Below are 22,796 nucleotides of genomic sequence, written 5' to 3' on the forward strand. Positions count from 1 at the left end.
AGATGGGGCAGAACCCAAACAAGACAATGCTTAGAGCCAGGGTACACAGATGCTGACTCCCCAGGCAGTGGCCCACAGCTTGACGAGGCACCTTAGCCACTCAGCCACAGAGAACCAGCAAAGGGACTGTCTTGGGCCTCTCAGCCACAGAGAACCAGCAAAGGGACTGTCTTGGCGGGATCAAAGCCACTGAGCAGGCATGCACTGCACTCATGCATGCACAGGTACAAAGACTTGGGATGGAGGGAACAATCCCAGAGGCTCAGTCTTTTTTTGTTGTCTTTTTAGGGCTGCACCCGCAGCATACAGAAGCTCCTGGGCTAGGGGTCAAATTGGAGCCGCAGCCACGGGCCTACACCACAGCCACAGCATGATATACTAGATTCAAGCTACATCTGCAGCCTACACCACAGCTGTGGCAACACCAGATGCTTAATCTAAAGAACGAGGACTGGGATCGAACCTGCATCCTCATGGATACTAGTTGGGTTGTTAACCCCCTGAGCCACAATGGGAATTCCTGAGTCTCAGACATTTGATTCCAGCTTCTTTATGTGGCCCATGAGCTCAGGGAACCGCAGGGCAGGTGTGGGCTGTGAACTTGTAGCTGAGGAGCTGAAGGCCTGCCCAGGAAGGACCCACCCCCACTGGCTCCAAAGTCCTGGCTGTTTGAGGCAGCAAAGTCCGAGTACTGATGCTGTCACTGCTTGAAATGTCCCCATTTGGTGCAGAGACTAGTATAATCACCCTTCATCCAGGCAATTTTTGAAAAATTTTATTATTTTAGTTGATTTACAACGTTCTGTCAATTTCAGCAAAGTGACCCAGTCATACATATATATATTCCTTTTCTCATATTATCTTCCATCATGTTCTATCCGAAGTGATTGGATATAGTTCCCTGTGCTGTGCAGCAGGGTCTCATTGCTTATCCACTCTAAATGTAATAGTTTGCATCTACTAACCCCAGACTCCCAGTCCATCCCGCTCCCTCCTCCCATCTCCCCTTGGCAACCACAAGTCTGTTCTCTATGTCTGTGAGTCTGTTTCTGTTCTGCAGATAAGTTCATTTGTGCATACAGGCAATGTTGTTCATGTGCTTGCTCTGAACTTCAGATGCTCCCCAGACCTCTCCCAACTAGAGAATTTCTCCCCCATTTTACAGATGAGAAAACTGAGGTCTAGCCAGACCCCACCACCTCCTCTCTTTGAAGGACAGGGTGGAGGGATCAGGGCACATGTGCCAAATCCCGCTTTCTGCTTCCTGGGCTCCATCTGGCTCTGGTTTGGTCACTGGGATCTGTACGGCCTCAGGTCCAGGCACCCAGGACCTTGCACATGACCACTGGGGGACCCAGAACTTTGCCCAGGTTCAGACTTGCTCCCCACCGCGGTGTGCTGGTTACCACACTTGTCCTGGGCTCCCCTCGGGTCACCCGTTGCCCACTTGCACTGAGGCCCATTTTCTACCCCAGGCCTCCAACAAATAAAAGAATATCCACACTTCTGGGGTGCTTACTCTGTACCCGTTATTCTTCAAAGTGTGTGACCTCCTCACAGCCACCCACTGGTGGGTTACAGATGAGACCCAAGGAGGTCAGGTCAGTGGTTCAAAGTCACCCTGCCACTGGTGGCCAAGCAGGCTCTAAACCCAGGTGTTTTGGCTTCACAGCCTCACAGCTTCCAAGGGCTTTGTCCTGCTCACAGCTATGTCCCTATAGCCTGGCATGCAGTAGGTGCTATGTGGACTAATTGCTTTTGCACAGAACTCACAGCTCACCATCCTTCTGCCTGGCATGCCCCTACCCAGCCTGAAAACTCCTACTCAAACCTCAAAACCCCATTTCTTTTTTTACTTTGTCTTTTTTTGTCTTTTGAGGGCCGCACCCACGGCATATGGAAATTCCCAGGCTAGGGGTCTAATCGGAGCTGTTGCCGCTGGTCTACACCACAGCCACAGCAACGCCAGATCTGAGCTGCATCTGCGACCTATACCACAGCTCACGGCAACACCAGATCCTTAACCCACTGATCGAGTCCAGGGATCGAACCCGCAACCTCATGGTTCCTAGTCTGATTCATTTCTGCTGAGCCATGACAGAAACTCCCAAAGTCCCATTTCTAATGCCCTCTCCTTCTTAGGAAGTCTTTCTGGCATCCCCCCTCTGGGTTCCTCTAGCCCTTGTTCTTTTCCACCAAGCCTACAAGACTGGAGGTGTCCATGTGGCTGGGGGGTGTCCATGTCTGGCTTTTTCTCCCCCAGTTTTGCCCTGCACAGGTTAGATGGGGGTGCATGTGGAGGTGGTGGGGCAGGGATAAGAAACCTTAAGGATATTAGATCTCCGCCACCCATCCGCCTTTTCTTCCTCTCCTTTTTGGCAAATGTGAAGGAAACTTCCTGGAGCAGGAAAAGGCTCATTTTTTATTTATTAGAAAATAGAGTGTTTATTCAAAGAACATTAAAAGTCCAAGGACCTTCATGGGAGTTGATATGAACAAAAGTGAATCTCAGGCTCAGCAGGACTGAGCATAGGGACTTTCTCCATGGAGTGGGGGCCTCAGGGGAGGCCGAGTGGGGGACCCCTGGGTCCAGCAGGAGGGCAGGGAGCAGTCAGCGAGCACCAGGATGCAGCACAGAGCTGGGGCCAGCGGTGCTGGTTGGCCTCTGCAGGATCAGCAGCTCACTAGGTACATCCCTGTGGGGGTGGGGCTGTGAGGGGGGAAGGGGGCCCCTTTCCCCCACCCTGGGATCCCCCAATCCTCTTCGAAACACCCCTGTAACTCATTGTTCCCACTGTCCCATTGTGGGGACAGGAGAATGGGTTGGGAGTGGGTCTGTGCAGCATTGGGGAGTCTGGCTCTCCAACTTGGGTTCTTGCAGGGACACCCTCTTGGGGCCACTTGACCCTTCCGACTGGGGCTCTGAGCACCCCTCTCTACCGGTACCCTCCATCTTGGGTCTCCAGGTCCCAACACCCACCTATTCATTGCAAAGGCCTCAAATGCCACCCCCACCCCCACACAGCGGCAGAAGCAGGGAACGGGGCTCGGAACCTGGCACGGTCCTGGCTCCACGGGTGCACAGCAGCAGGGCAGGGCCATACCTGTGGCGAACCTCTTCTTTATCAAGGACATGCGGTAGCCACTCCCCACCAGCTCCAGGTCCACACCAGATAGAGTGGCCCCCTCGCTGGTGAACTGAGCGGCTACAGGGCTGGGCGTGCTGGGCCCCGAACATGGCTCCCAACTGGCAGATAGGCGGCCAGAACCTGGGGAGGCCTGAGATCAGCTGTGCCCTGTCCCTGGCTCTAGTCCTGCTGTGACCTGGGCTCTTCCTTGGCCTTACACCCAAGCCCTTTGGTCAGTGGCTCTGTCTGTTCCCTTTAACCTCCTCGTGCGCCCTGCACCTTTTTCCTTTGGCCCCATGGGGCTCCAAGAGGTTCGCAAAGGAATTCTGCCTCAGGGCCTTTGCACCTCCTGTGCCCATCCCCCCCCACCCCCTCTCTTCCAGCTTTGTTGAAGCCCTTTCAAGCTTTGCTAGATGATGCCTACACTTCCCTGCCCCCAGAACATCCCCAATTCTCCTCTAGCTTATTTATTTATTTTTTATTTTTATGTTTGTCTTTTTAGGACTGTACCAGAAGCACATGGAAGTTCCCAGGCTAGGGGTTGAACTGGAGCTGCAGCTGCCGGCCTATACCACAACCATGGCAACGCTAGATCTGAGCCACATCTGTGACCCAGACCGCAGCTTGCAGCAACACCCTATACGTAACCCACTGAGCATGGCCAGGGATGGAACCCACATTCTCATGGATCCTAGTAGAGTTCTTAACTTTCTGAACCACAATGGGAACTCCCTCTCCTTTAGTTTAAATACGCCTCTCCCACTGAAGACCTCCAAGCCCTCATGCACATCCATAACTCACCCCCTGCCTCGGACACATCTGGAAGCTTCCATAGGAGCCTCTTCTCTTCCAGGTTCCTGTCATCATCAAGAGAAGCTTGGTCCGATCTCCCCCCAAAAGGACAGTGAGAGCTCAGGGTCACAATTCTGTCACTCCTCAGCTACAAGGCCTAAGTAAACCAGGTCTCCTCCCTCGCCTCAGTTTCCCAATATGTGAAATGGGTCGGGATAAGGGGCAGCTGGTTCCACAGTGAATGGTCGGGCCGAGGGTGGATCCCTCAGCTGCTGCATCAAAAGGAGGTTGCCTAGGTTCTGGGAGGCACTGCTGAGCTTCCCTTGGCCTCCTGCAAGCCCTTACCAGGTGGCAGCCGGCTGCAGACGGACATTGGTCACAGGCTCCCCAATGGGCAGCACGATTTGGACATTGGTGAGTGGCGTGGGCACGGCCGTGGCACCGGGCCGGTAGCTGTACTCCACTGAGACCTGAGTGAGGGTGGCCCCGCACTGCCAGTGGGCACTCAGCTGCAGAGGCACGGACTGGGGACCCGGGCGGGAGAACTGGTGCGAGAGAGAATAGGAGAGAGGACACAGCTTGGGTCGTTCTGTCCTGCCACACCACGCCCTATTCAGCGACTCTGCCCCTGCCACACCACCTGCCGTTCAACGACCTGACTCTGCACTTCTAGTGACACCCCACAGGACTCTTTGTACATGTCTCCAGGCTGTATTACACCATGTCTCCAGCAGAGGGCAGGAGAGTGCCCCATTTTAACACGGTTTTGTGGGTTCCAGCTCTTCTAATTGGCATAAGTGGCCCAGTGGCGGGTTAGCTCAGTTGGTTAGAGCATGGTGCTGATAATTTGCCTAATGGGGCCCTCTGCACTACCTGCAGCCAGGCACTCCCTACACTGCCCACCCTGCCTACGTCCCAAGCTCACCTTGCTCTCATTGCTTCCAGCCTGTTTCTGCTGCCTGTTCTCCATGCCCTCCCATCCCCTCCCTGCCCCCCTCCACCCGGTCCCATCAACTTGGCCCACCTGGTATCGCAGCAGCATTACATTGTAGTAGGAGGCAGCTGGATTCTGCTCTGCCTGGCGCTGCAGGGCCTCAGTCAGAGCTGCCATGTTGAGCCAGAAGTCTTTGGTCTCAGGGTCACTCTGGGAGGGGTCACTGCAGAAACAGGGGATAGACACCCCAACCCTCAGGAGGTGCCCAGCATCCCACCGACACTAAGAGCTTCCTAAAGATGCAGATTTCCCCAACTTAAGGGACCAGTAAAACATGACTCACAGGGAAGGGGAGGAGGATGAGAAGCAAAGGAGGGAAGGAAAGTGAGGTTCAGAGAGGGAGAGTGACTTGCCCAGGGCCACACAGCAAATCAGAGCCAGAGAGCTCCTGGCCCCCACCAACCTCTGGGACCCCCTAACCCTGTTCCCCTTCCTCCAAAAATACCTGAAGAGCAGGTCGGCATTGGGTTGGAAGTGCTCAATGGGGGCCGTGTGCACAAGGCGGAAGCTGAGGACTGGTGGGGGTGGGGTTCCACTGAACACACGCACGATGCCGGCAGGGAAGGTCATGGTCAGCTCCCCAGTTACTCGAGCAAGGCAGCTGGGGGCGGGGGGAGGGTTGAAGGATTTGGGCATTGGCTCATCCTCATCCTCCCCTCTCCTAGCTCCATTGCAGCCTGTGGCTCCCCAGAATCAGCAAGGCCCTGACCATGCCCAGCATCCCCAGCCCCAACTTCCTCCCCTTGTGTCCCTGCCTGGACAGCAATCCAGGCACCAGGAAGAATCCACATTGGGCTGAAGGATGTAGGAACACCTCCTCCCCCAGGTCTCTTTTCCCCTAGGCCACCAGGAAGCTCAAAGGAAAACATTTAGCTTTGTAACTGTCCTCAGCTTGGGTTTCAGGTCTATGCCTTCCTCTTTGGTTTGCTCTTAAGGTCTTTTCTGCTGGGCATTGCCCCAAGACATCCCTGGTCCTTCAATTCACTCTCTCTCTCTTTTTTTTTTATATATTTTTAGAGCTACACCTGTGGCACATGGAAATTCCCAGGCCAGGGATCAGACTGGAGCTGTAGCCTCTGGACTACACCACAGTCACGGCAACACAGGATCCGAGTTGCGTCTGCAACCTACACCACAGCTCACGGCAACACCAGATCCTTAATCACTGAGCGAGGCTAGGGATCAAACCTGCATCCTCATGGATGCTAGTCAGATACATTTCTGCTGAGCCACGATGGTAACTCCCCTCAATTCACTCTTGACCCATACCCTCTGTGGGCATGGCCTCTGGTCTTGCTCCTTTCAGATGGATGCCCACCAGCAGCCTCAGAGGAGTTTCTCTAAACTGTGGCTCCAACAATGCCTAGCTTTGCTCAAAAGCCCACTATGATTCCTACTGCCTTCAGGATAGCCCTGGTCATTCAGCTCAGTTCTTGATGCTGTTCTGCAGTACAGCAGGTCATGAAACCCACCTTAAAGCTGTCTCTGCTGGAACCCAGAAGCACATCCCCCAAGGAGCTCTGCTTGCCTGTCAGCGACTGCACTGCCCCCCCACCCACCCACTGCGTACCTGGGGGTGTGGCCACGAAAGTAGGCGTGGACATACTCAGTGAAGGCAGTGGCCACAGGCAGGGCATCCTGAGAGCCCAGGACCACAGGGCTTGGGCCCCGGGAGACTCCTGGAGGTGGAGGGGAGGAAATGGGAGACAAGAGAGAGTGAGCACAGGTCTAAGACTCCAGAACCTTCCCTCTGCCGACACAGCCTCCGTGGTATCACTTAGCAACCCACCCACATAGGAGAGGGTGAAACTGAGGCCCAGAGAGGACCCACGTACCATGTCCTGTCTGGGATGAGAAGCTGGGCCGTTCTGGGATGGTGCTGGGGGCCGAAGAGCCCAGTGGGGAGGGGCTGAGGGAACGAGACTGGAAGAGAAGGAGATAGGCCGGCCTGTGAACACCCCAGCAGCTGTACCCTGATGCTGACCATGTTGCCCCCCGCCCCCGCCCAACACCTGCCACCCCCCCCAACCCTACCAGGTCCCCGTTGCTGCGCATGAGGGGACAGGACACCTTCCTGGAGCGGGGTCTCCGGGGTGGGGCTGTCAGGCCCTCCCTGGCTGCAAAGTCGGCGGGTACAGGCATCAAGTCTGGGGAGTGAGCATGAGAACAGACATGGCTGAGATGCTGTCTTGGGCCTCTTGGGCCTCCCCAGGGGAGGAACTTAGCCCCAAAGCGGGGGTTGGGCTTATAGGGGAAGAACCCCACCCCCGTTCCCCCCACTGATGATCTGAAGTCCTGGGGCTGCAGAGAAGGTGCTGGACAGGACTGCAGACACCAGCTGCAACCCTGAGTCTCCCAGACATCAAACCAGTGGCTCAATAAGGGGTGAGCTCCCATCACTGGGGGTATGCAAGCAAGGGCTGGATGCTCAAGAGACAGACACCCTACAGGGGGATTTGGCAATGGCCTTTTGGCCAACATTCAGCAACTCCACAACCTTCATCCTCTCTGAGCACATGAGGGTAGTCACCCACCTGGGCCTGTTTCTGAGTCACACTCTTCTAAATGAACTAATCACAGTTCCCCTTGCTCTCCAGCTTCCCTAGCATCCCTGCTTTGCTCCATCTACAAATGCTTACTCACCTGCCTCTCTTCCCACCTACACCCCAGGCTGGGCTCTCTACCCCAGGGTTCTCAGCAGGGTTGGATGCTTCTCCTGTGGTGGAGCCACCTGTACACTCTAGGCCATAAAACAGCATCCCTGGCCTCCACCCCCAACCCCAGATGTCAGGTGCACCCTGCCCCCCAGTGGTGATACTGCCAAGTGTCACCTGGGAGAGCAGAACGGACCCAGTTGAGAACCTTAGTGCAACAGCAAGGCTCAGACAACTCTACTCTTACTTACTCCTCTGGGCCCTCCCTTGGACCAGCTCCAAGGAGGCCTTTTCTTCAACTAAGGATGGTACCAAGCACCTCATCACCACTTCTGGAGACCCCACATGGTCTTTCTGACTCAGGCTCCCAGGAGCCAACTCCTAACCACTTCCCTCTTTCCTCCTCGCTCTAGCCCTGCCCCCATTCCCTCCTGGGCCCTTTCCCCTCCTCTCCTCTCCCTGGGCACCCTCCCCTCTCACTTCAGCTTGATGACATCCCACAGCTGCCCCCAGGGTGTGCACCAGCCTGGCCTCCACCCTCCACCTGACATCCAAAGGCCCAGGCTGGAGATGCCCCCATCCCAGCTCTTCCGCCCCATCTTTCCTGCTCTTTCTGCCCTTCCCTCTCCTTTCAGCTGCCCTCAGGCCCTCCGCCCTGTGGCTCTGAACTTGCTAGGTGTAAAACTCACATTTCTCCCTGGGATCACCAGGCTCTGCCTGGTCCCATCTCCCTGCCGACACATCCCCCTTCTCTTCCTCCTTCTCCCTGTCATCACTCTGTTCTAGCCATACCAGCCTCCTTGTTGTTCCTCAAAGGGCAGAGCCTGCTTGTACCCCAGGGCCTTGGCACGGGCTGTGCCCTCTGCTGGGAATGCCCTTCCCCCCATGTGCATATGGCTGCATCCTCACCTCCATCCTCACCTCCATCAAATCTCAGCTCAGATGTTCCCTCTTCAGGGAGGCCCTACCCTTCCAGGCCCTCACCAGGTCCCTGCCAACTCATGCCTTGTTAAATAGCCATCTCATTATTGTCCCTGCAAGAGTGAGGGTTTCTGCCTGCTTGAGTTTCCCCTGTGTCATCTCCCCCGCCCCCCAATTGAGGCCCTGGCCACATTAGGTGCTCAGTCCAGTATCAGGACTCAGAGAACTCTCACACTAGGGGCAGACACACTCACCTCCTCCAGCCATAGCCTCCAGCCCCCAGGGGCCCGGGGATGGTGCAAGGGGCTGCGGCGAGTCTGATGGTGGCAGGGGCTGTGTCCCCCTCGACTCCGGGGGCGGCGCCCTACAGGTACGTGGGCTTTGTGGGGTGCCCGGGCGGGGGACCCAGGAATCCGGGGAGGGACCAGGCGCCACGTGGGACGGTGAGTCCAGGCCAGAGTCCTCCACATTCTCAGGCGACGAGGAGGAGAAAGGCGAGGGGCTGGAGGTGAAGCCGAGGCTGCTAGAGCCTGGGAGAGGGAAGTGGGCAGCCAGCTCCAGACCCAGTTCAAACTTGTACCGTCAGTTCTCCAGAAGGTCACGCCCACGTCGGGGAAGATCCGCCCTCATTGGGTGCCCACCTTCCCACCCAAGGCCACGCCCTCGCCCTCCTATTTTCGTCGCCACTGATGCCCCGCCCATCCATTCAAATTATCCCCACTCCCACAAAGGCCACACCTTCTCACCGGCTCCGCCCATTCATGCTGCGCCCTGCCCAGCCTTACTTTGACCCAAGTCCTCGCTCCAGCCTGGCTCACCATCCCGCCTACCCGAGCTTCCTACCCGTGCAGTGGCCCCACTCATTCTTCTGCTGGCCACGCCCATGCCCCCGAAGCTCCACCCTCATCACCTGTAAAATCTTCGTGGTCAAAGGCAGACTCTAGCGGCGGCCCAAAGAGGTTCTTGGAAACCTGCTCATCAGAAGGCGGTTTCTCGGCACAGCTGGGGATGGAATCGACAGGAGAGGTGGGTTCTACTGTTTCTGTGCCTCCTCCCCCTTCAGGGCCTTTGCACATGCTGTTCTTGGTCTTGAACTCTGTTCCCCCAGCTCTCCCTACAGCCACATCCTGCTCCTCTTCAGGGCTCAGCTCAAAGTCCACGGCACTTCCCCTGCTCCCTCCCCACCACTCCTATTTTCCATCACATTGCCTGCTTTGTTTTCTTCACAGCAATTGGAAGCATCGAATATGATCTAACTTATTTACTATTTGTGACATCTGAGCCACTAGAAAGTGACTCTGCAAAGAAGGACCTGTCTTGGTCATTTATCTCCAGAACCCAGAAGAGCATAAGTATATATCAGGCACTCAATAAATGTTCATCAAATGACTAAGTGGTCCCTCAAAAATGGCATGGCCTTAATTCCTTGCCAGAGTAACAGAAGGGAGGCAGAGACAGGGGGAGGCAGTAGGGGAGGAGGACAAAGGTGGGGACAGCCCCCACCTCCCGCCTCCCCCCCCACCTCCCCAGTCCATTCATGTTGACCCAATGACCCATCCCCATGGAAACCTACCTGCCAGCCCTTGGAGCAGATCGAGGCCTCTGTGGTTTCCCAGCAGTGTCTCCTGTAAGAGATGTACCTCCTTCAGTCTTCCTGTCACCCTGTCTGCACTGCTCCCCATGCCACAGACCAGCAGACCAAGGCTTGGGGCTGACCAGCAGAGCAGAGAGGGATTTGATTCTGAGCCAATATGTCTGCAGATTTGGGCTTTTTTTTTCTTTTTTCTTTTTTTTTTTTTGTCTTTTGTCCTTTTAGGCCACACCCCCGGCATACGGAGGTTCTCAGGCTAGGGGTTTAATCAGAGCTACAGCTGCTGGCCTACACCACAGCCACAGCAATGCCAGATCCGAGCCGCATCTGCGACCTACACCACAGCTCATGGCAACACTGGATCCTTAACCCACTGAGCAAGGCCAGGGATCGAACCCGCAACCTCATGGTTCCTAGTCAGATGATTCGTTTCCTCTGCACCACAATGGGAACTCCAGATTTGGGCTTCTTTCCCAGTCCAAGCTATCCCTTTTGGCTCTCATCTAATTCTCATAATGATCCCATTTTATAAAAGGAAGCTAAGATCAGAGTGGGTAAGCAGCCTGCCCCAAGTCGCACAGCAGAGCTGGGACTCAAACCCACACCCACACTCCAGGCCCAGCATCCCTTCCATGTGTTTCTCGTCAAACTGATGACCCCTTAACAGGCTACTCACGTGAAGAATGGCGTTTCATGGTGCCCTGTGGACAAAGGGGTGGCATCAGGTCGGGGGCATCCAACATGCCCCACCCACCCTGGGCTCAGCAGCCTAATCCCCAAGGCCTCACCCCTGGGCCAGGAGGCAAGATGAGGCTGCCAGCTGTGGCCCTGAGCTGTGCTGCAGCTGCCTCCGGACTGCAGGCTGGGGCCCGGGCTGGGGCAGGCTTGATGTGCACGTAGAATTTGCGGGGCTCCTCATCATCGAAATCGGAGTCGCTGGATGAGAAGCGGGAGGGCTCCTCGGTGCTTTCACTGAAGTCAAGGGGCCAAGCGGAACCCAACACGGAATCTCCCTCTAGTCAGCCCTCAAATCCATTCCTTCCTGCTCAAAGCCTTTGAGACACTGTACAATTCCATCTTCACCACTTGCCTTGACACCATGTTTTTGCCATTTCCCTCCCCCCACAAGCCTTCACACATGCATGCCCTACCATAACTGGTTAACTCCTATTCAGCTGCTAAACCCCAATACTGGTGACCGCCCCCCCAGGAAGCCCTCTTTTCACTCCCCCTCTGAGAGCCCCCCTCTCTCCCCTTTGCTCAGCCCTGACCCCACAGGGCCAGTGCCTGCATGTGAATTTGAGCCTCACAAGCGGAGGCTCCCCCCTGGATGAACAGAGAGGATTGCTATGGTGGGTCCATCACTGTGAACAGAGCTTTGTCCTTGCTGTGCCAACAACTGCCCTCCAGAGGGCGCCAGGAGGATATTGTTCTGGGTCACATCAGGCCGGACAGTGAAACCTTCTTCATCCACCTCTGGACACGTCTGGGAGGGACAAGTGGTGTTAGGCTCTCATGCAGGTAACCTCCCATCTCATCCTGCCATGCCCCCCTCCCATCTCTGGGCCCTGATTCAGACTGAAAAACAACCCAGATGCCCCCGTGGAAATAAACGAGCTTCCTGCAGTGTGTGGGCAGGTTCTTGGAGGGACAGAACACGCCACTACCTGTCCCGAGGAGGTGGGACAGAGGGGCAAAGTGAGGCTGAGTGAGGACATCAGTCCCTTCCACATGGTCCAAGGTGGGATTTGAACATGGTCCCTAAGCTGTGCTACCTCTAGCCCCTTGAGCTCCATGCTTAGCTTCCAGGTTTGTGATGATGGGGATGTGTGTGTGTGTGTGTGTGTGTGTGTGTGTGTGTGAGAGAGAGAGAGAAAGAGAGAGAGAGAGAGAGGTGGGGCTGAAACTCCTCCCACACAGCCTGGCCCCTCCCATGACACTCACCCCTGATTCGGGCTCCAGGGAATCTCTGAGGATGGAGAAAGGGATGTCAGTGTGAGCTCCCCCACCTTCTCTGGCCCTTCCCTCAGTCCCCAACACTGGACATGGAATCTGGGGGCAGCCCCTGGGCTGCTATACTGCCCTGAGCAAGCCCTGCAGGCGGCAGGACCCTGGGGCTTGCTTGGGGCAGGGAGTAGGTAATCCAGAGTCCACCCAGCATGGGGGTGCTCTCAAACAGCTTGAAAGGGGAAAAGGCCTGGAATTCATCCGAATGTAGGGGCTCAACTTGGCAGGGACTTAACGAGGCCAGCCTTGCCAAAGAGAAGAATCCTGGGCTAGCCTGGGCAAGGGTAACCAGGGCTAGCCAGGGAGAATGTGCACAGGGAAGAATCTGGTACTAGTTTGGGCAAGGGAGACTGCTGGGCTGGGCTTGACAAAGTAAGAATTGCCAGGCTAGAGTAGGAGGGGAAACAGTAAGGCGAGCCTGGGCAAAGGGAGAGATCCAGGGCCAGCCAGGACAAGGGTAACCCTGGCTGGGTCCAGGCAGCCCTTGGTTCTAGCCTTGGCAAAAGGAAGAATTCTGGACTAGCATGGGCAGTGGTAATTTTTTTTTTTTGTCTTTTTAGGGCTGCACCCATGGCATGTGAAAGTTCCCAGACTAGGAGTCGAATCAGAGCTGCAGCTGCTGGCCTAGGCCACGGCCACAGCAATGCAGGATCCGAGGTGCATCTGCAACCTACATCACAGATCATGGCAACGCCAGACCTGTGACCCACTGAGTGACGCCAGGGATCAAACTTGTACCCTCATGGATACTAGTTGGGTTTGTTACCACTTAGCCACGACGGGAACTCCAGTAGTGGTAATACTGAGCCAGCCTGGCGCACAGACTCGGTCTAGCCTGGGTAGAGGAATTCCTGGGCTAGCTTGGAATAGGAATTCTCCTGGGCTACTCTAAGCAGGGGCCTTCTGGGCTAGCTTGGGCAGGGGGAGGGATCCCCAGGCCAGCCTGGGCCAGGACTGGGTGGGGGGTGCTTCCTCACACAGCTGCAGGTGGCTCCCGCTCCCGCCGGCTCAGTCCTGGGAGGCGAAAGGCCTTGGCTCCCCGCAAACGTTTCATTGCTGAGGACAGATGAAAGGGGGCATAGCTGAGCCCTGGGGGTGCCCCCTTCCCATTCAGATGAGATCGGATGCATTCAGGATGGTGCAGCCATAGAAGCCCCCTCCCCATTCAGATCTGCCGCCCTCATCCCCATGGTCCAGCCTGGGCATCCAGGCCCAGACGTACTTGCCTTCCTGCAGGGCAGCTGCACTGTATGCCTCAAAGTCCAAAGGCCCTGAGACAGAAGAGATTGAGAAACTCAGCCGGGCAGGCAGACTGGGCCTGAGAGGGATGAGTATACCTTTGGCCGCACAGTGGCACCTAGATCAGAGCTCAAGTCTAGTCAGGGTCCAGGGCATGAGCCAAGATGCTGAACCAGCCCCAGAGAGGGTAATGAGGCGGATGGGCCAAGGGTTCTGGTTCTGCTTTGGATGGTTGTCACCTTGGAATGGGCTGGAGGAGGCACTGGCTGAGTTGCTTCTCCTGCTAGCACTTCTGGGTGGAACTTGGGTGGGTCAGGAACTTGTGTGGTGGGCTGAGTCTCAAGTGTCAAGATGATGACCTGGGCCTCTCTCCCAAGGGTGATGGGGAGCCACATTAGGTTATGTGAGTGGGAGCAGGGCATGGCAAATCTGGAGCCAGTAAAGGGCACGAGTGGGGCCCCATACCAGGAAAGGTGGCCTGAGCCTAGGCTTAACTATGGAGATAGGAGAGGAGAAAAGACAGACCCTAGTGGTGGACCAGACCTAGGGATGTAGACCGTTTTCCAGCATTTACTGAGTGCCCACTGCATGCCAGGCACACACTTTGCCCTTTATCTGCGTCGGATTACTAAATGTTCACAACACCATTAGGTGGGGATTATTATCACCCCACTTTAGAGATGAGGAAACAGCGACCCAGAGAAGGCAAGACAGACGTCCGAGGTCACACAATGAGTGACAGAGACACAAACCCAGACGTGACCCTCCCAAATTTGGCTCTCAATTCTGCCTTGACCCTGTATCTAGACATTTTCAAATTGGTCTTTTGCTCAACAACACTCAAAGGCTCCCTTGGGCTTCAGGGTAAAGTCTGAGAGGCTGACCTTGGCATTCAAGGCCCCTCTGATATCTGGTTGTAAGAGATTTACACATAAGATCTGGCATCAAATCCTCTTCCTCTGTGGGTTGCTGACTTAGATCTGTCATCAGCCCATTTTCCTGATGAGGAAAAATGAGGCCCAAGGAGACTCATTCTCTCGCTTCTTGAGTCCTGTTCTTTCCCTATAGCTGTGGCTCCATGGCCCAACCCGCACAGATGCCCCAACTCACCAGGCTTCTCCCGGCCTGTGCCCTTGCTTTCTGCAAACTTTCTCAGCAGCATCTCCACACTGACGTTTTCTATGTTCTGCTTAAACTCCTCATGCACCTGGGCCAGGCGGATGGGGTGTGTAACCAGGCAGGGCCAGGGCCCTCTTGCCCAGCACCCCAGCCTTGTTCCCCGGACCCAGCCCCACTCACCTGCCCAATCTGCACATGGGTGTCCTCCACTGAGTGGGCATAAGAGCCCAGAAGTGCCTTCATTTGCCGCAAGTGGGTCTCCTCCATGGCTTGGAAGCGCTGAGGCAGGAGGGGAGGGACCAATGGGAAGGTGGCAGGTGGAACCACAAGGAGTGGCTGTGTGACCCAGCCTGACCAACCAGAACATTCCAACCCCCTGGCCTCAGTGATTGGTTTGGGGAAGAGCCCTGAGACTTTTGCTGGAACTATAGAGAAAAACACTTTCATACCCTGAGCTAAGGAGTTGGTGGATGCATGGGGTGGGGGGGGGGGAACTTGCTGGTGGCTACTTTGCTACACACACACACACACACACACACACACATATCCAGGAGGGCATGTCTGCCTAGGAGTGAAGACCTCAGGGAGAAAAACAGACTTAAGAAGCAGAGAGGTACAACTTACTGCCACACCATTTGAGTACCTGGACCCAGCCATGCCTGAAGCCCTTCCTCAAACTGTTCAGTTCCCTTAGCCTATAAATCTCCTTGCCAGTTCTTTTTTGGCCGCACCTGTGGCATGTGGAAGTTCCTGGGCCAGGGACCAAACCCATGCCATAGCAGCAACCTGAGCCACAGAAATGATGATGCTGGATCTTCAACCCACTAGACCACCAGGGAACTCCTCTTTGTCAGTTAGAATGAAAATTTGTATCACTTGCAACTTTCTATCACCACAAAATAAAAAAAAAACAAAAAACAAACGACGGGAACTCCCAAAAAAAAAACCTGATTCTTAATCCTGAGATCCCAATCTGCTTTTTAAACATTTGGGTGGACAGAGACCCAGAGAGGTGTGGTGTCTTGTTAAAAGTTGCACAGCTGATGAGAGATGAAGGCTAGACCAGGCCACCATGACATGTCTCAGCATCTAAACTCTGCCTGATCTTATTAAAAAACTCATTAATAATAATAAAAATAGGAGTTCCTGTTGTTCTCAGCGGGTTACAAACTTAGCTGATATCCATGAGGATGCAGGTTCAATCCCTGGCCTCACTCAGTAAGTTAAGGATCCTGCATTTCTATGCCTGTCACATAGGCCAGCAGCTGTAGCTCTGATTCAACCCCCAGCCTGGGAACTTCCATATGCTGCCAGTGTGGCCCTAAAAAGCAAAAAGAAAAAAAAAATAGAAAGAAATAGTAATAATAATACTTCACAGAGTGGTTTCTATGCACTCAGTACTAGTCTGAAAACTTCACATATTGTGACTCATTTAATCTTCACAACAACTCTGTGAAGCAGGTTCTATTATTATTATTATTATTATTTTTGTCTTTTTAGGGCCGCACCCAAGGCATATGGAGGTTCCTAGGCTAGGGGTCCAATAGGAGCTGTAGCCACTGGCCTACATCACAGCCACAGCAAAGCCAGATCCTTAACCCACTGAGAAAGGCCGGGGATCAAACCTGAGTCCTCATGGATGCTAGTCAGATTCGTTTCTGCTGCGCCACGACGAGAACTCCGAAGCAGGTACTATTATTATTGTCCCCATTTACAGATGGGGAAACTAAGGCACAAAAGTGATTTGGTTTTTGAAATAATATCGCTACCAACAATACAATAGTTAACTGGCTCTAGAATTCTATGGCTTTAAGTCTGTGATTCTAAGGCTCCTGGAAGTTGACGTTTGGGAGGTTCTGGACTTCTGAGGCCCATAGCATCCTGGGCCCAGAAATGTGTGGGTCTCCAAGTTATGAATGCCCGATGCTTACCAGAGCCGAGTCCAGCATCTTCTGTTCGAAGTCAGCGCGGGCTGAGTTGTATTTCTCCACTGAACGCCGCAGGCTCTCTGCCGCCTTCTTGGTCTTGGCCTCTGCCTAGGAGGCCCAGGGGGAGGAAGGGGCTGGGAGAGGGACATTCAGGACACTCCCCCCATCCCCTCCCCCTAGCAGGTGGACTCCTTGGGTCTACCCAGGAGTGTGGTTCATGCAGGTTCAGTGATCCTTGCTGTATAATATGTTTTTCACTTTCTTAACAGGCAGCCCCACCACCCCTGGGCAAATTCCTCATTTCTGTGTGGGCTAGTGGCATCTGGGAACCTGCAGCCACGTGCCCACCTTGTCCATCTCCTTCTGGCTGGTGCTCTCCCTCCGCAGCCGCTCCTGGTCCATGCAACGATTCAGGTAGTTCTCGCGGGACTTGGGCAGGAGCTGGCTGACGCCTGCAAGGACCTGCACGGCATCCAGGGTACCCAGCGCTTCCTCTTTGCACTGGGGAGATGGGGAAAAAAAGAGCGTGGTGGGGGGGTCCACTTGAAGCCCCTGCTGGGACGCAGGACCTGAGCAGACCTGTGACTTTCCCAGCTTCCAAAACTCTGGGATTCCAGGTCCTACAGAGTACTTTTTTCGAGTATTCTATTAATTAAAAAAATTTTTTTTTCCTTTTTTGGGCTGTACCTGTGGCATATGGAAGTTCCTGGGCTAGGGGTCAAATTGGAGCTGCAGCTGCAGCCTACACCACAGCCACAGCAATGAGACTTATGCTGAAGCTCACAGCAACACTGGATCCTTAACCCACTGAGCAAGGCCAGGGATCGAACCCATATCTTCAGAGACGCTAGTGAGATTCTTAACCCGCTGGGCCACAATGGGAATGCCTTTAACTTCAAAAGCTTAAATATTTACACATAATTCACATTTCGGAAAGTTTTCAGGGGTGAGCTCAGGTAAAAACCTCCCACACCCTCCCTGATCCCCAGCCTCCCAGGCCTCTGCCTAGGAGTTTCCCATTATCATCATATGTCTCCAGAAATAATTGGCTCATAGACCAGCAAATGTGCTTGTGCTAGCCCATTTTTTGGGACAAATGGTGACAGTCCATATTGCTTAGTTCACAAGTTTTTCCCACTGAATCCATTCCCAAGATTGTTCCACATCAGCCCATTGAAAAATTTCTTTGTTCCCTAATTTTATTATTTTTGGTTTTTGTTTTTTTGTTTTTTCAGGCTACATCTGCAGCATATAGAGGTTCCCAGGCTAGGGATCGAATCAGAGCTATAGCTGCCAGCCTACACCACAGCCACAGCAACACGGGATCTGAGCCATGTCTGCGACCTACACCACAGCTCATGGCAATTCCACTGAGCAAGGCCAGGGATCAAATACGTGTCCTCATGGATGCTGGTCAGATTCATTAACTGATGAGCCATAAGGGGAACTCCTTTGTTCCCTAATTTTTTAAAAAGTGTGATAAAATACACATAAAATTTGCCATCTTAGCCATTTTTAAGTGTACGGTATTAAGTACTACCAACTCCTTTTCTTTTTTCTTTCTTTCTCCCCCCCCAGCCCCCAAGTGTGCAGTGGCTTGATACGGGATCTCACCTCCCAGACCAGGGATTGAACTTGGGCCACAGTGGTGAAAGCATCAAATCCTAACCACTGGACCACCAGAGACATCCCTGCCCATCTGCCCCCCTATTTGTGGCTTCCCCAAGCTGAAGCTGTGGCAATGCTGGATTCTTAACTCACTGTGTCCACCCAGGGATCGAACCTGCATCCCAGCACTCCAGAGACGATGCCGATCCCATTGCACCACAGCAGCAACTCCCAACTCCTTTTCTATTTGTTTATTTTTTGTCTTTTTAGGGCCCACCCTGTATGGAGGTTTACAGGCTAGGTGTCGAATCAGAGCCATAGCCGCCGGCCTATGCCACAGCCACAGCAATGCCAGATCCCAGCTGCATCTTCGACCCAGCAGCTTGTGGCAATGCTGGATCCCTAACCCACTGAGCAAAGCTAGAGATTGAACCCACGCCCTCATGGATACTAGTCAGATTTTTAACCCAATAAGCCACAAAGGGAACCCCCTCCAACTCCCTTTTTAAAACAAGGGTTAAAAACTGCAGATTCTAGGGCTCTGTAAACACAAAGCTTCTATGACTCTAGAATTATAAGCTTTGAATATTTGGGGATCCTGAGAATCTAAGGTCTGAATCTTCCAGGATTCTAGGTTTGTTAAGAGTCTAGAAATATCAAATAACAAGATCTGTACCTCCTACTGCTCTAGATCAGCAGTCAGCAAACCTTTTCTTTTAAGGAGTCAGATAGTTGGAGTGTCCGATGTGGCTCAGTGGAAACGAACCCAACTAGTATCCATGAGGACATGGGTTTGATCCCTGGCCTTGCTCAGTGGGTTAAGGATCTGGCATTGCTATGAGCTGTGGTGTAGGTCACAGATGTGGCTCAGATTCTGAATTGCTGTGGCTGTGGCATAGGCTGGCAGCTGTAGCTCCAATTTGACCCCTAGCCTGGGAACTTCCATATGCCGCACCTGTGGCCCTAAAAAGAAAAAAACGGGGGGGGGGTCCGCTAGTTAATGTGTTCTGCTTATCACAAACACTCAACTCAGTTATTGCAGCTCAACAAAACAGCCACAGACAATATGAACTTGAGTAGGTGTGGCTGTGGCCAACAAAACTGTACTAACTGGTACTGAAATCTGAGTGTCACATAATCACGTCATAAAATATTATTTTGATTTTTTACCAAACTTTTTTTTTTTTTGTCTTTTTGTCATTTCTAGGGCTGCTCCCACGGCATATGGAGGTTCCCAGGCTAGGGGTCTAATTGGAGCTGTAGCGCCGGCCTACGCCAGAGCCACAGCAACTCGGGATCTGAGCCACATCTGTGACCTACATCACAGCTCACGGCAATGCTGGATCCTTTTTTTTTTTTGCTATTTCTTGGGCCGCTCCTTCGGCATATGGAGGTTCCCAGGCTAGGGGTCGAATCGGAGCTGTAGCCACCAGTCTACGCCAGAGCCACAGCAACGTGGGATCCGAGCCGCGTCTGCAACCTACACCACAGCTCATGGCAACGCCGGATCCTTAACCCACTGAGCAAGGGCAGGGACCGAACCCACAACCTCATGGTTCCTAGTTGGATTCGTTAACCACTGTGCCACAACGGGAACTCCAATGCTGGATCCTTAACCTACCGAGCAAGGCCAGGGATCGAACCCACAACCTCATGGGTTAGTCAGATACGTTAACCACTGAGCCATGACGGGAACTCCTTACCAATCTTTTAAAAATGTAAAAACCAGAGTTCCCATTGTGGTACAACTTGATCGGCAATGTCTCTGCAGCTCCAGGACCCAGTTTCCGTTCCTGGCCTGACACAGTAGGTTGAAAGGATCCAGCACTGCCAATGCAGGTTGCAGCTGCAGCTCAGATCCAATCCCTGGCCTGGGAACTCCATATGCCATGGGGCAGCCAAAAGAGAAAAAAAAGTAAAAAATCACCGCCAGCTTGAGCGAGGGCTATACAAAAACAGACCATGCGTGGGATATGGCCCGAGGGCCATAGTTTGCAGACCCCTGCTCTAGAATTTTCAGAGTCTGAAATTCAACAATGCTCAGGTCTTTGAGATTCTGGGTTTGATGTCCCCAAATTAACAGAATTTTCAGAGGCACATACACGAGGGGCTGGAGGTTCTAGGTCCCAGAAGTCTGGGGATCCTGGAAGCCACTGGGAACCCCCCTTCCACCGGCAGGGCAGCATACACAGCACGCACCTTCTTGTGTGTCTTGAGCTGTTCGTCACTGTAGCGAAGCACGTCCTTGATGAGGTCCTGTAGCTTCCGTGTCAGCTCCAGGTGGCAGAGCGCCAGCTTGTCTGAGGAGACTCGGAAGACCTCCCAGAGTGGGGCGAAGGTCCTAGAAACAGGTGGGATCACACCCAGGGCATGCCCAACCCCCGAGGTCCCCTCAGAGAGCATGACCAGCAGTGGCTCAGGCACCTAATGTGCCCTGGGCCCCGCCAGGCATTAACACATATTCATTCATTCATGTAATCCCCACTGCAGTCATATGAGGTGGGTCTATGGCAGATGGGGAAGCCGAGGCATGGGAGGCTCCATAATTATTTGTTCCTCGGCAAATGAACATCAGAACTGGAATTTATTTATTTATTGCTTTTTTTGGGAGGCCGCCCCCGTGGCATATGGAGGTTCCCAGGCTAGGGGCTGAATCCGAGCTGTAGCTGCTGGCCTATACCACAGCCAAAGTAACGCAGGATCCGAGCTGCTTCTGTAACCTACACCTCAGCTTATGGCAACGCTGGATCCTTACCCACTGAGTGAGACCAGGGATTGAACCTGCATCCTCATGGATGCTAAGTCAGATTCATTTCTGCTGAGCCACATCGGGAACTCTTGGAATTTATTTATTTATTTATTTTTATTTATTTATTTATTGTCTTTTTGCTATTTCTTTGGGCCGCTCCCGTGGCATATGGAGGTTCACAGGCTAGGGGTCCAATCGGAGCTGTAGCCGCCAGTCTACGCCAGAGCCACAGCAACGCAGGATCTGAGCCGCGTCTGCAACCTACACCACAGCTCACGGCAACGCCGGATCGTTAACCCACTGAGCAAGGGCAGGGACCGAACCCGCAACCTCATGGTTCCTAGTTGGATTCGTTAACCACTGCGCCACAACGGGAACTCCACTCTTGGAATTTATTTATTCATTTATTTTTTTAGTCTGTACCCATGGCCTAGGGAAGTTTCTGGGCCAGGGGTTGAACCTGAGCCACAGCAGTGACCCGAGCCACAGCAGTGACCCAAGCCACTGCAGTGACAATGCCAGATCTTCAACCCACTGCGCCACAAGGGAACTCCCAGAGCTGGAATTTAAGCCCAGGCCAGAGCCCTGCAGTCCTCACTCTGGACTCCAGGCCTGCGTCTGATACTGAAGAGGCAGCTCAGCCTCAGCCTGACCAAACCAAGTTTGTGGGGCTTTCCCACTTCAACAGAAGCCCCCCACCCCACCGGCCTTCCTTCTGCCTCCCCTCCCTGTTGCCTTCATTACGCCCTGGACAGAACCTTTGCCCCACAGCAGCCATGGGGAACTTTGCAATGGCAATGGGACCACATCATATCCTTGTTGAAAAGTCATGTGTGTTGGGGCCCTGGGACCTGTCCCCCACCATTTCTCTACCACCTCCTCTCCACTTTGCCCAGGCCCCACAGCCCTGCCAGCCTCTCTGCTCTTCTCCGAAGATGCATGCCTCAGGGCCTTTGCACTAGCTGAGCCGTCTGCCTGCCCCCCAACCCCCGCCGCCCGAGCTGATTCCTTCTTATTACTGAGTTCATGGCTCTGAAGATAGTGCCCAACCTCTGAGGCTCCCATGTCATTCTCTTCCAAGCATTTTCCTCCCTGGGAAAGGACTTCATTTATGTTTGTGGTTAACATCTGTCTGGTCACACACCTCAGATGTGCACCTATGAACCAGGCATGAAAGTGACTGGGGGATTTATCTGTCGTGTCTTTTTGTCTTTTTTTTTTAGGGCTGCACCCGCAGCATATGGAGCTTCCCAGGCTAGGGGGCTGAATCGGAGGTGCAGCCACCAGCCTACGCCACAGCCACAGCAACACCAGATCCGAGCCGCATCTGCGACCTACGCCATAGCTCATGGCAACGCTGGATCCTCAACCCACTGAGCGAGGCCAGGGATGGAACCCGAAACCTCATGGGTCCTAGTAGGATTCATTTCCACCATGCCAGGACAGGAACTCCAGATTTATCTGTCTTGATTATCCCTGGGACCCCAGGTGCCTAGAACAGTGCCTGGCACAGTCTGTGCTCAATAAACATTCATTGAATGAATGAATGAACTAGTGAATGAATAAATCATATATATATATATATATATATATATATCTGTGTATATACACACAGATATATACACACATATATAAATACACACAAACACACATATATATATTCCTCTGTCCAATTAGCCCCATAAGCAGGGGGACAAGCGTGTCACGAATGTGAAGAGATGTCCACCCAAGGTCAGGCTCTTGATGCCCCCACTGCCCCACACCCTTGGTGACTCCAACCCAAGCCCAGCCCACTCACCCCATAGGGGTCCCATTGCTGGCCAGCTTGGAAAGTTTTGCCATCGCCTTCGAGTAGGTCTCCTCAATGGTGGCCCTGGGTAGGAAGACAGGGAGAGGATGGGGAAGGTTCCAGGTCCCCTGGGGAAAAGGTGACACAACCCCTGGGCCTCAGTTTCCCCATCTCAAACATTTGAGCAGTGACTCTCCAGCAGAATGAGAATGATACAGCCCCCTGGCAGGGGAGGTATTTTGGAAATCCATGGGAGAGGTTTTTAATCCTTAAGTCA

General features: G+C 53.6%; 1 protein-coding gene across 17 annotated transcripts in view; it reads right to left on the bottom strand.

Annotated features, from left to right (window-relative positions):
* Nucleotides 2,400-22,796, bottom strand: part of FCHO1 (FCH domain only 1) — a 32,390-nt gene continuing 11,993 nt past the window's right edge. For 10 of the 17 annotated variants that reach the window (XM_013987487.2, XM_013987488.2, XM_005654908.3 and 7 more), the window contains 23 exons: nt 22,529-22,603; nt 20,181-20,322; nt 16,722-16,874; nt 16,377-16,481; nt 14,626-14,724; nt 14,437-14,533; nt 13,314-13,358; nt 13,065-13,143; nt 12,025-12,049; nt 11,509-11,566; nt 10,869-11,047; nt 10,757-10,781; nt 10,063-10,114; nt 9,400-9,491; nt 8,744-9,019; nt 6,949-7,061; nt 6,750-6,837; nt 6,485-6,593; nt 5,360-5,515; nt 4,945-5,077; nt 4,266-4,465; nt 3,930-3,985; nt 2,400-3,269 (listed from right to left, as the gene is read on the bottom strand). In XM_013987487.2, the coding sequence (XP_013842941.1) occupies nt 2,674-3,269; nt 3,930-3,985; nt 4,266-4,465; nt 4,945-5,077; nt 5,360-5,515; nt 6,485-6,593; nt 6,750-6,837; nt 6,949-7,061; nt 8,744-9,019; nt 9,400-9,491; nt 10,063-10,114; nt 10,757-10,781; nt 10,869-11,047; nt 11,509-11,566; nt 12,025-12,049; nt 13,065-13,143; nt 13,314-13,358; nt 14,437-14,533; nt 14,626-14,724; nt 16,377-16,481; nt 16,722-16,874; nt 20,181-20,322; nt 22,529-22,603 (2,953 nt within the window). In that variant the 3' untranslated portion in view covers nt 2,400-2,673. Of the gene's footprint in view, nt 4,016-4,265; nt 4,466-4,944; nt 5,078-5,359; nt 5,516-6,484; nt 6,594-6,749; nt 6,838-6,948; nt 7,062-8,743; nt 9,020-9,399; nt 9,492-10,062; nt 10,115-10,756; nt 10,782-10,868; nt 11,048-11,508; nt 11,567-12,024; nt 12,050-13,064; nt 13,144-13,309; nt 13,359-14,436; nt 14,534-14,625; nt 14,725-16,376; nt 16,482-16,721; nt 16,875-20,180; nt 20,323-22,528; nt 22,604-22,796 lie in introns of those variants that run through there. The other 7 variants (XM_021083538.1, XM_021083535.1, XM_021083539.1 and 4 more) reach the window with 6 other exon arrangements.

The sequence above is a fragment of the Sus scrofa genome, chromosome 2, assembly GCF_000003025.6.
Source record: "Sus scrofa isolate TJ Tabasco breed Duroc chromosome 2, Sscrofa11.1, whole genome shotgun sequence".
NCBI lineage: Eukaryota > Metazoa > Chordata > Mammalia > Artiodactyla > Suidae > Sus > Sus scrofa.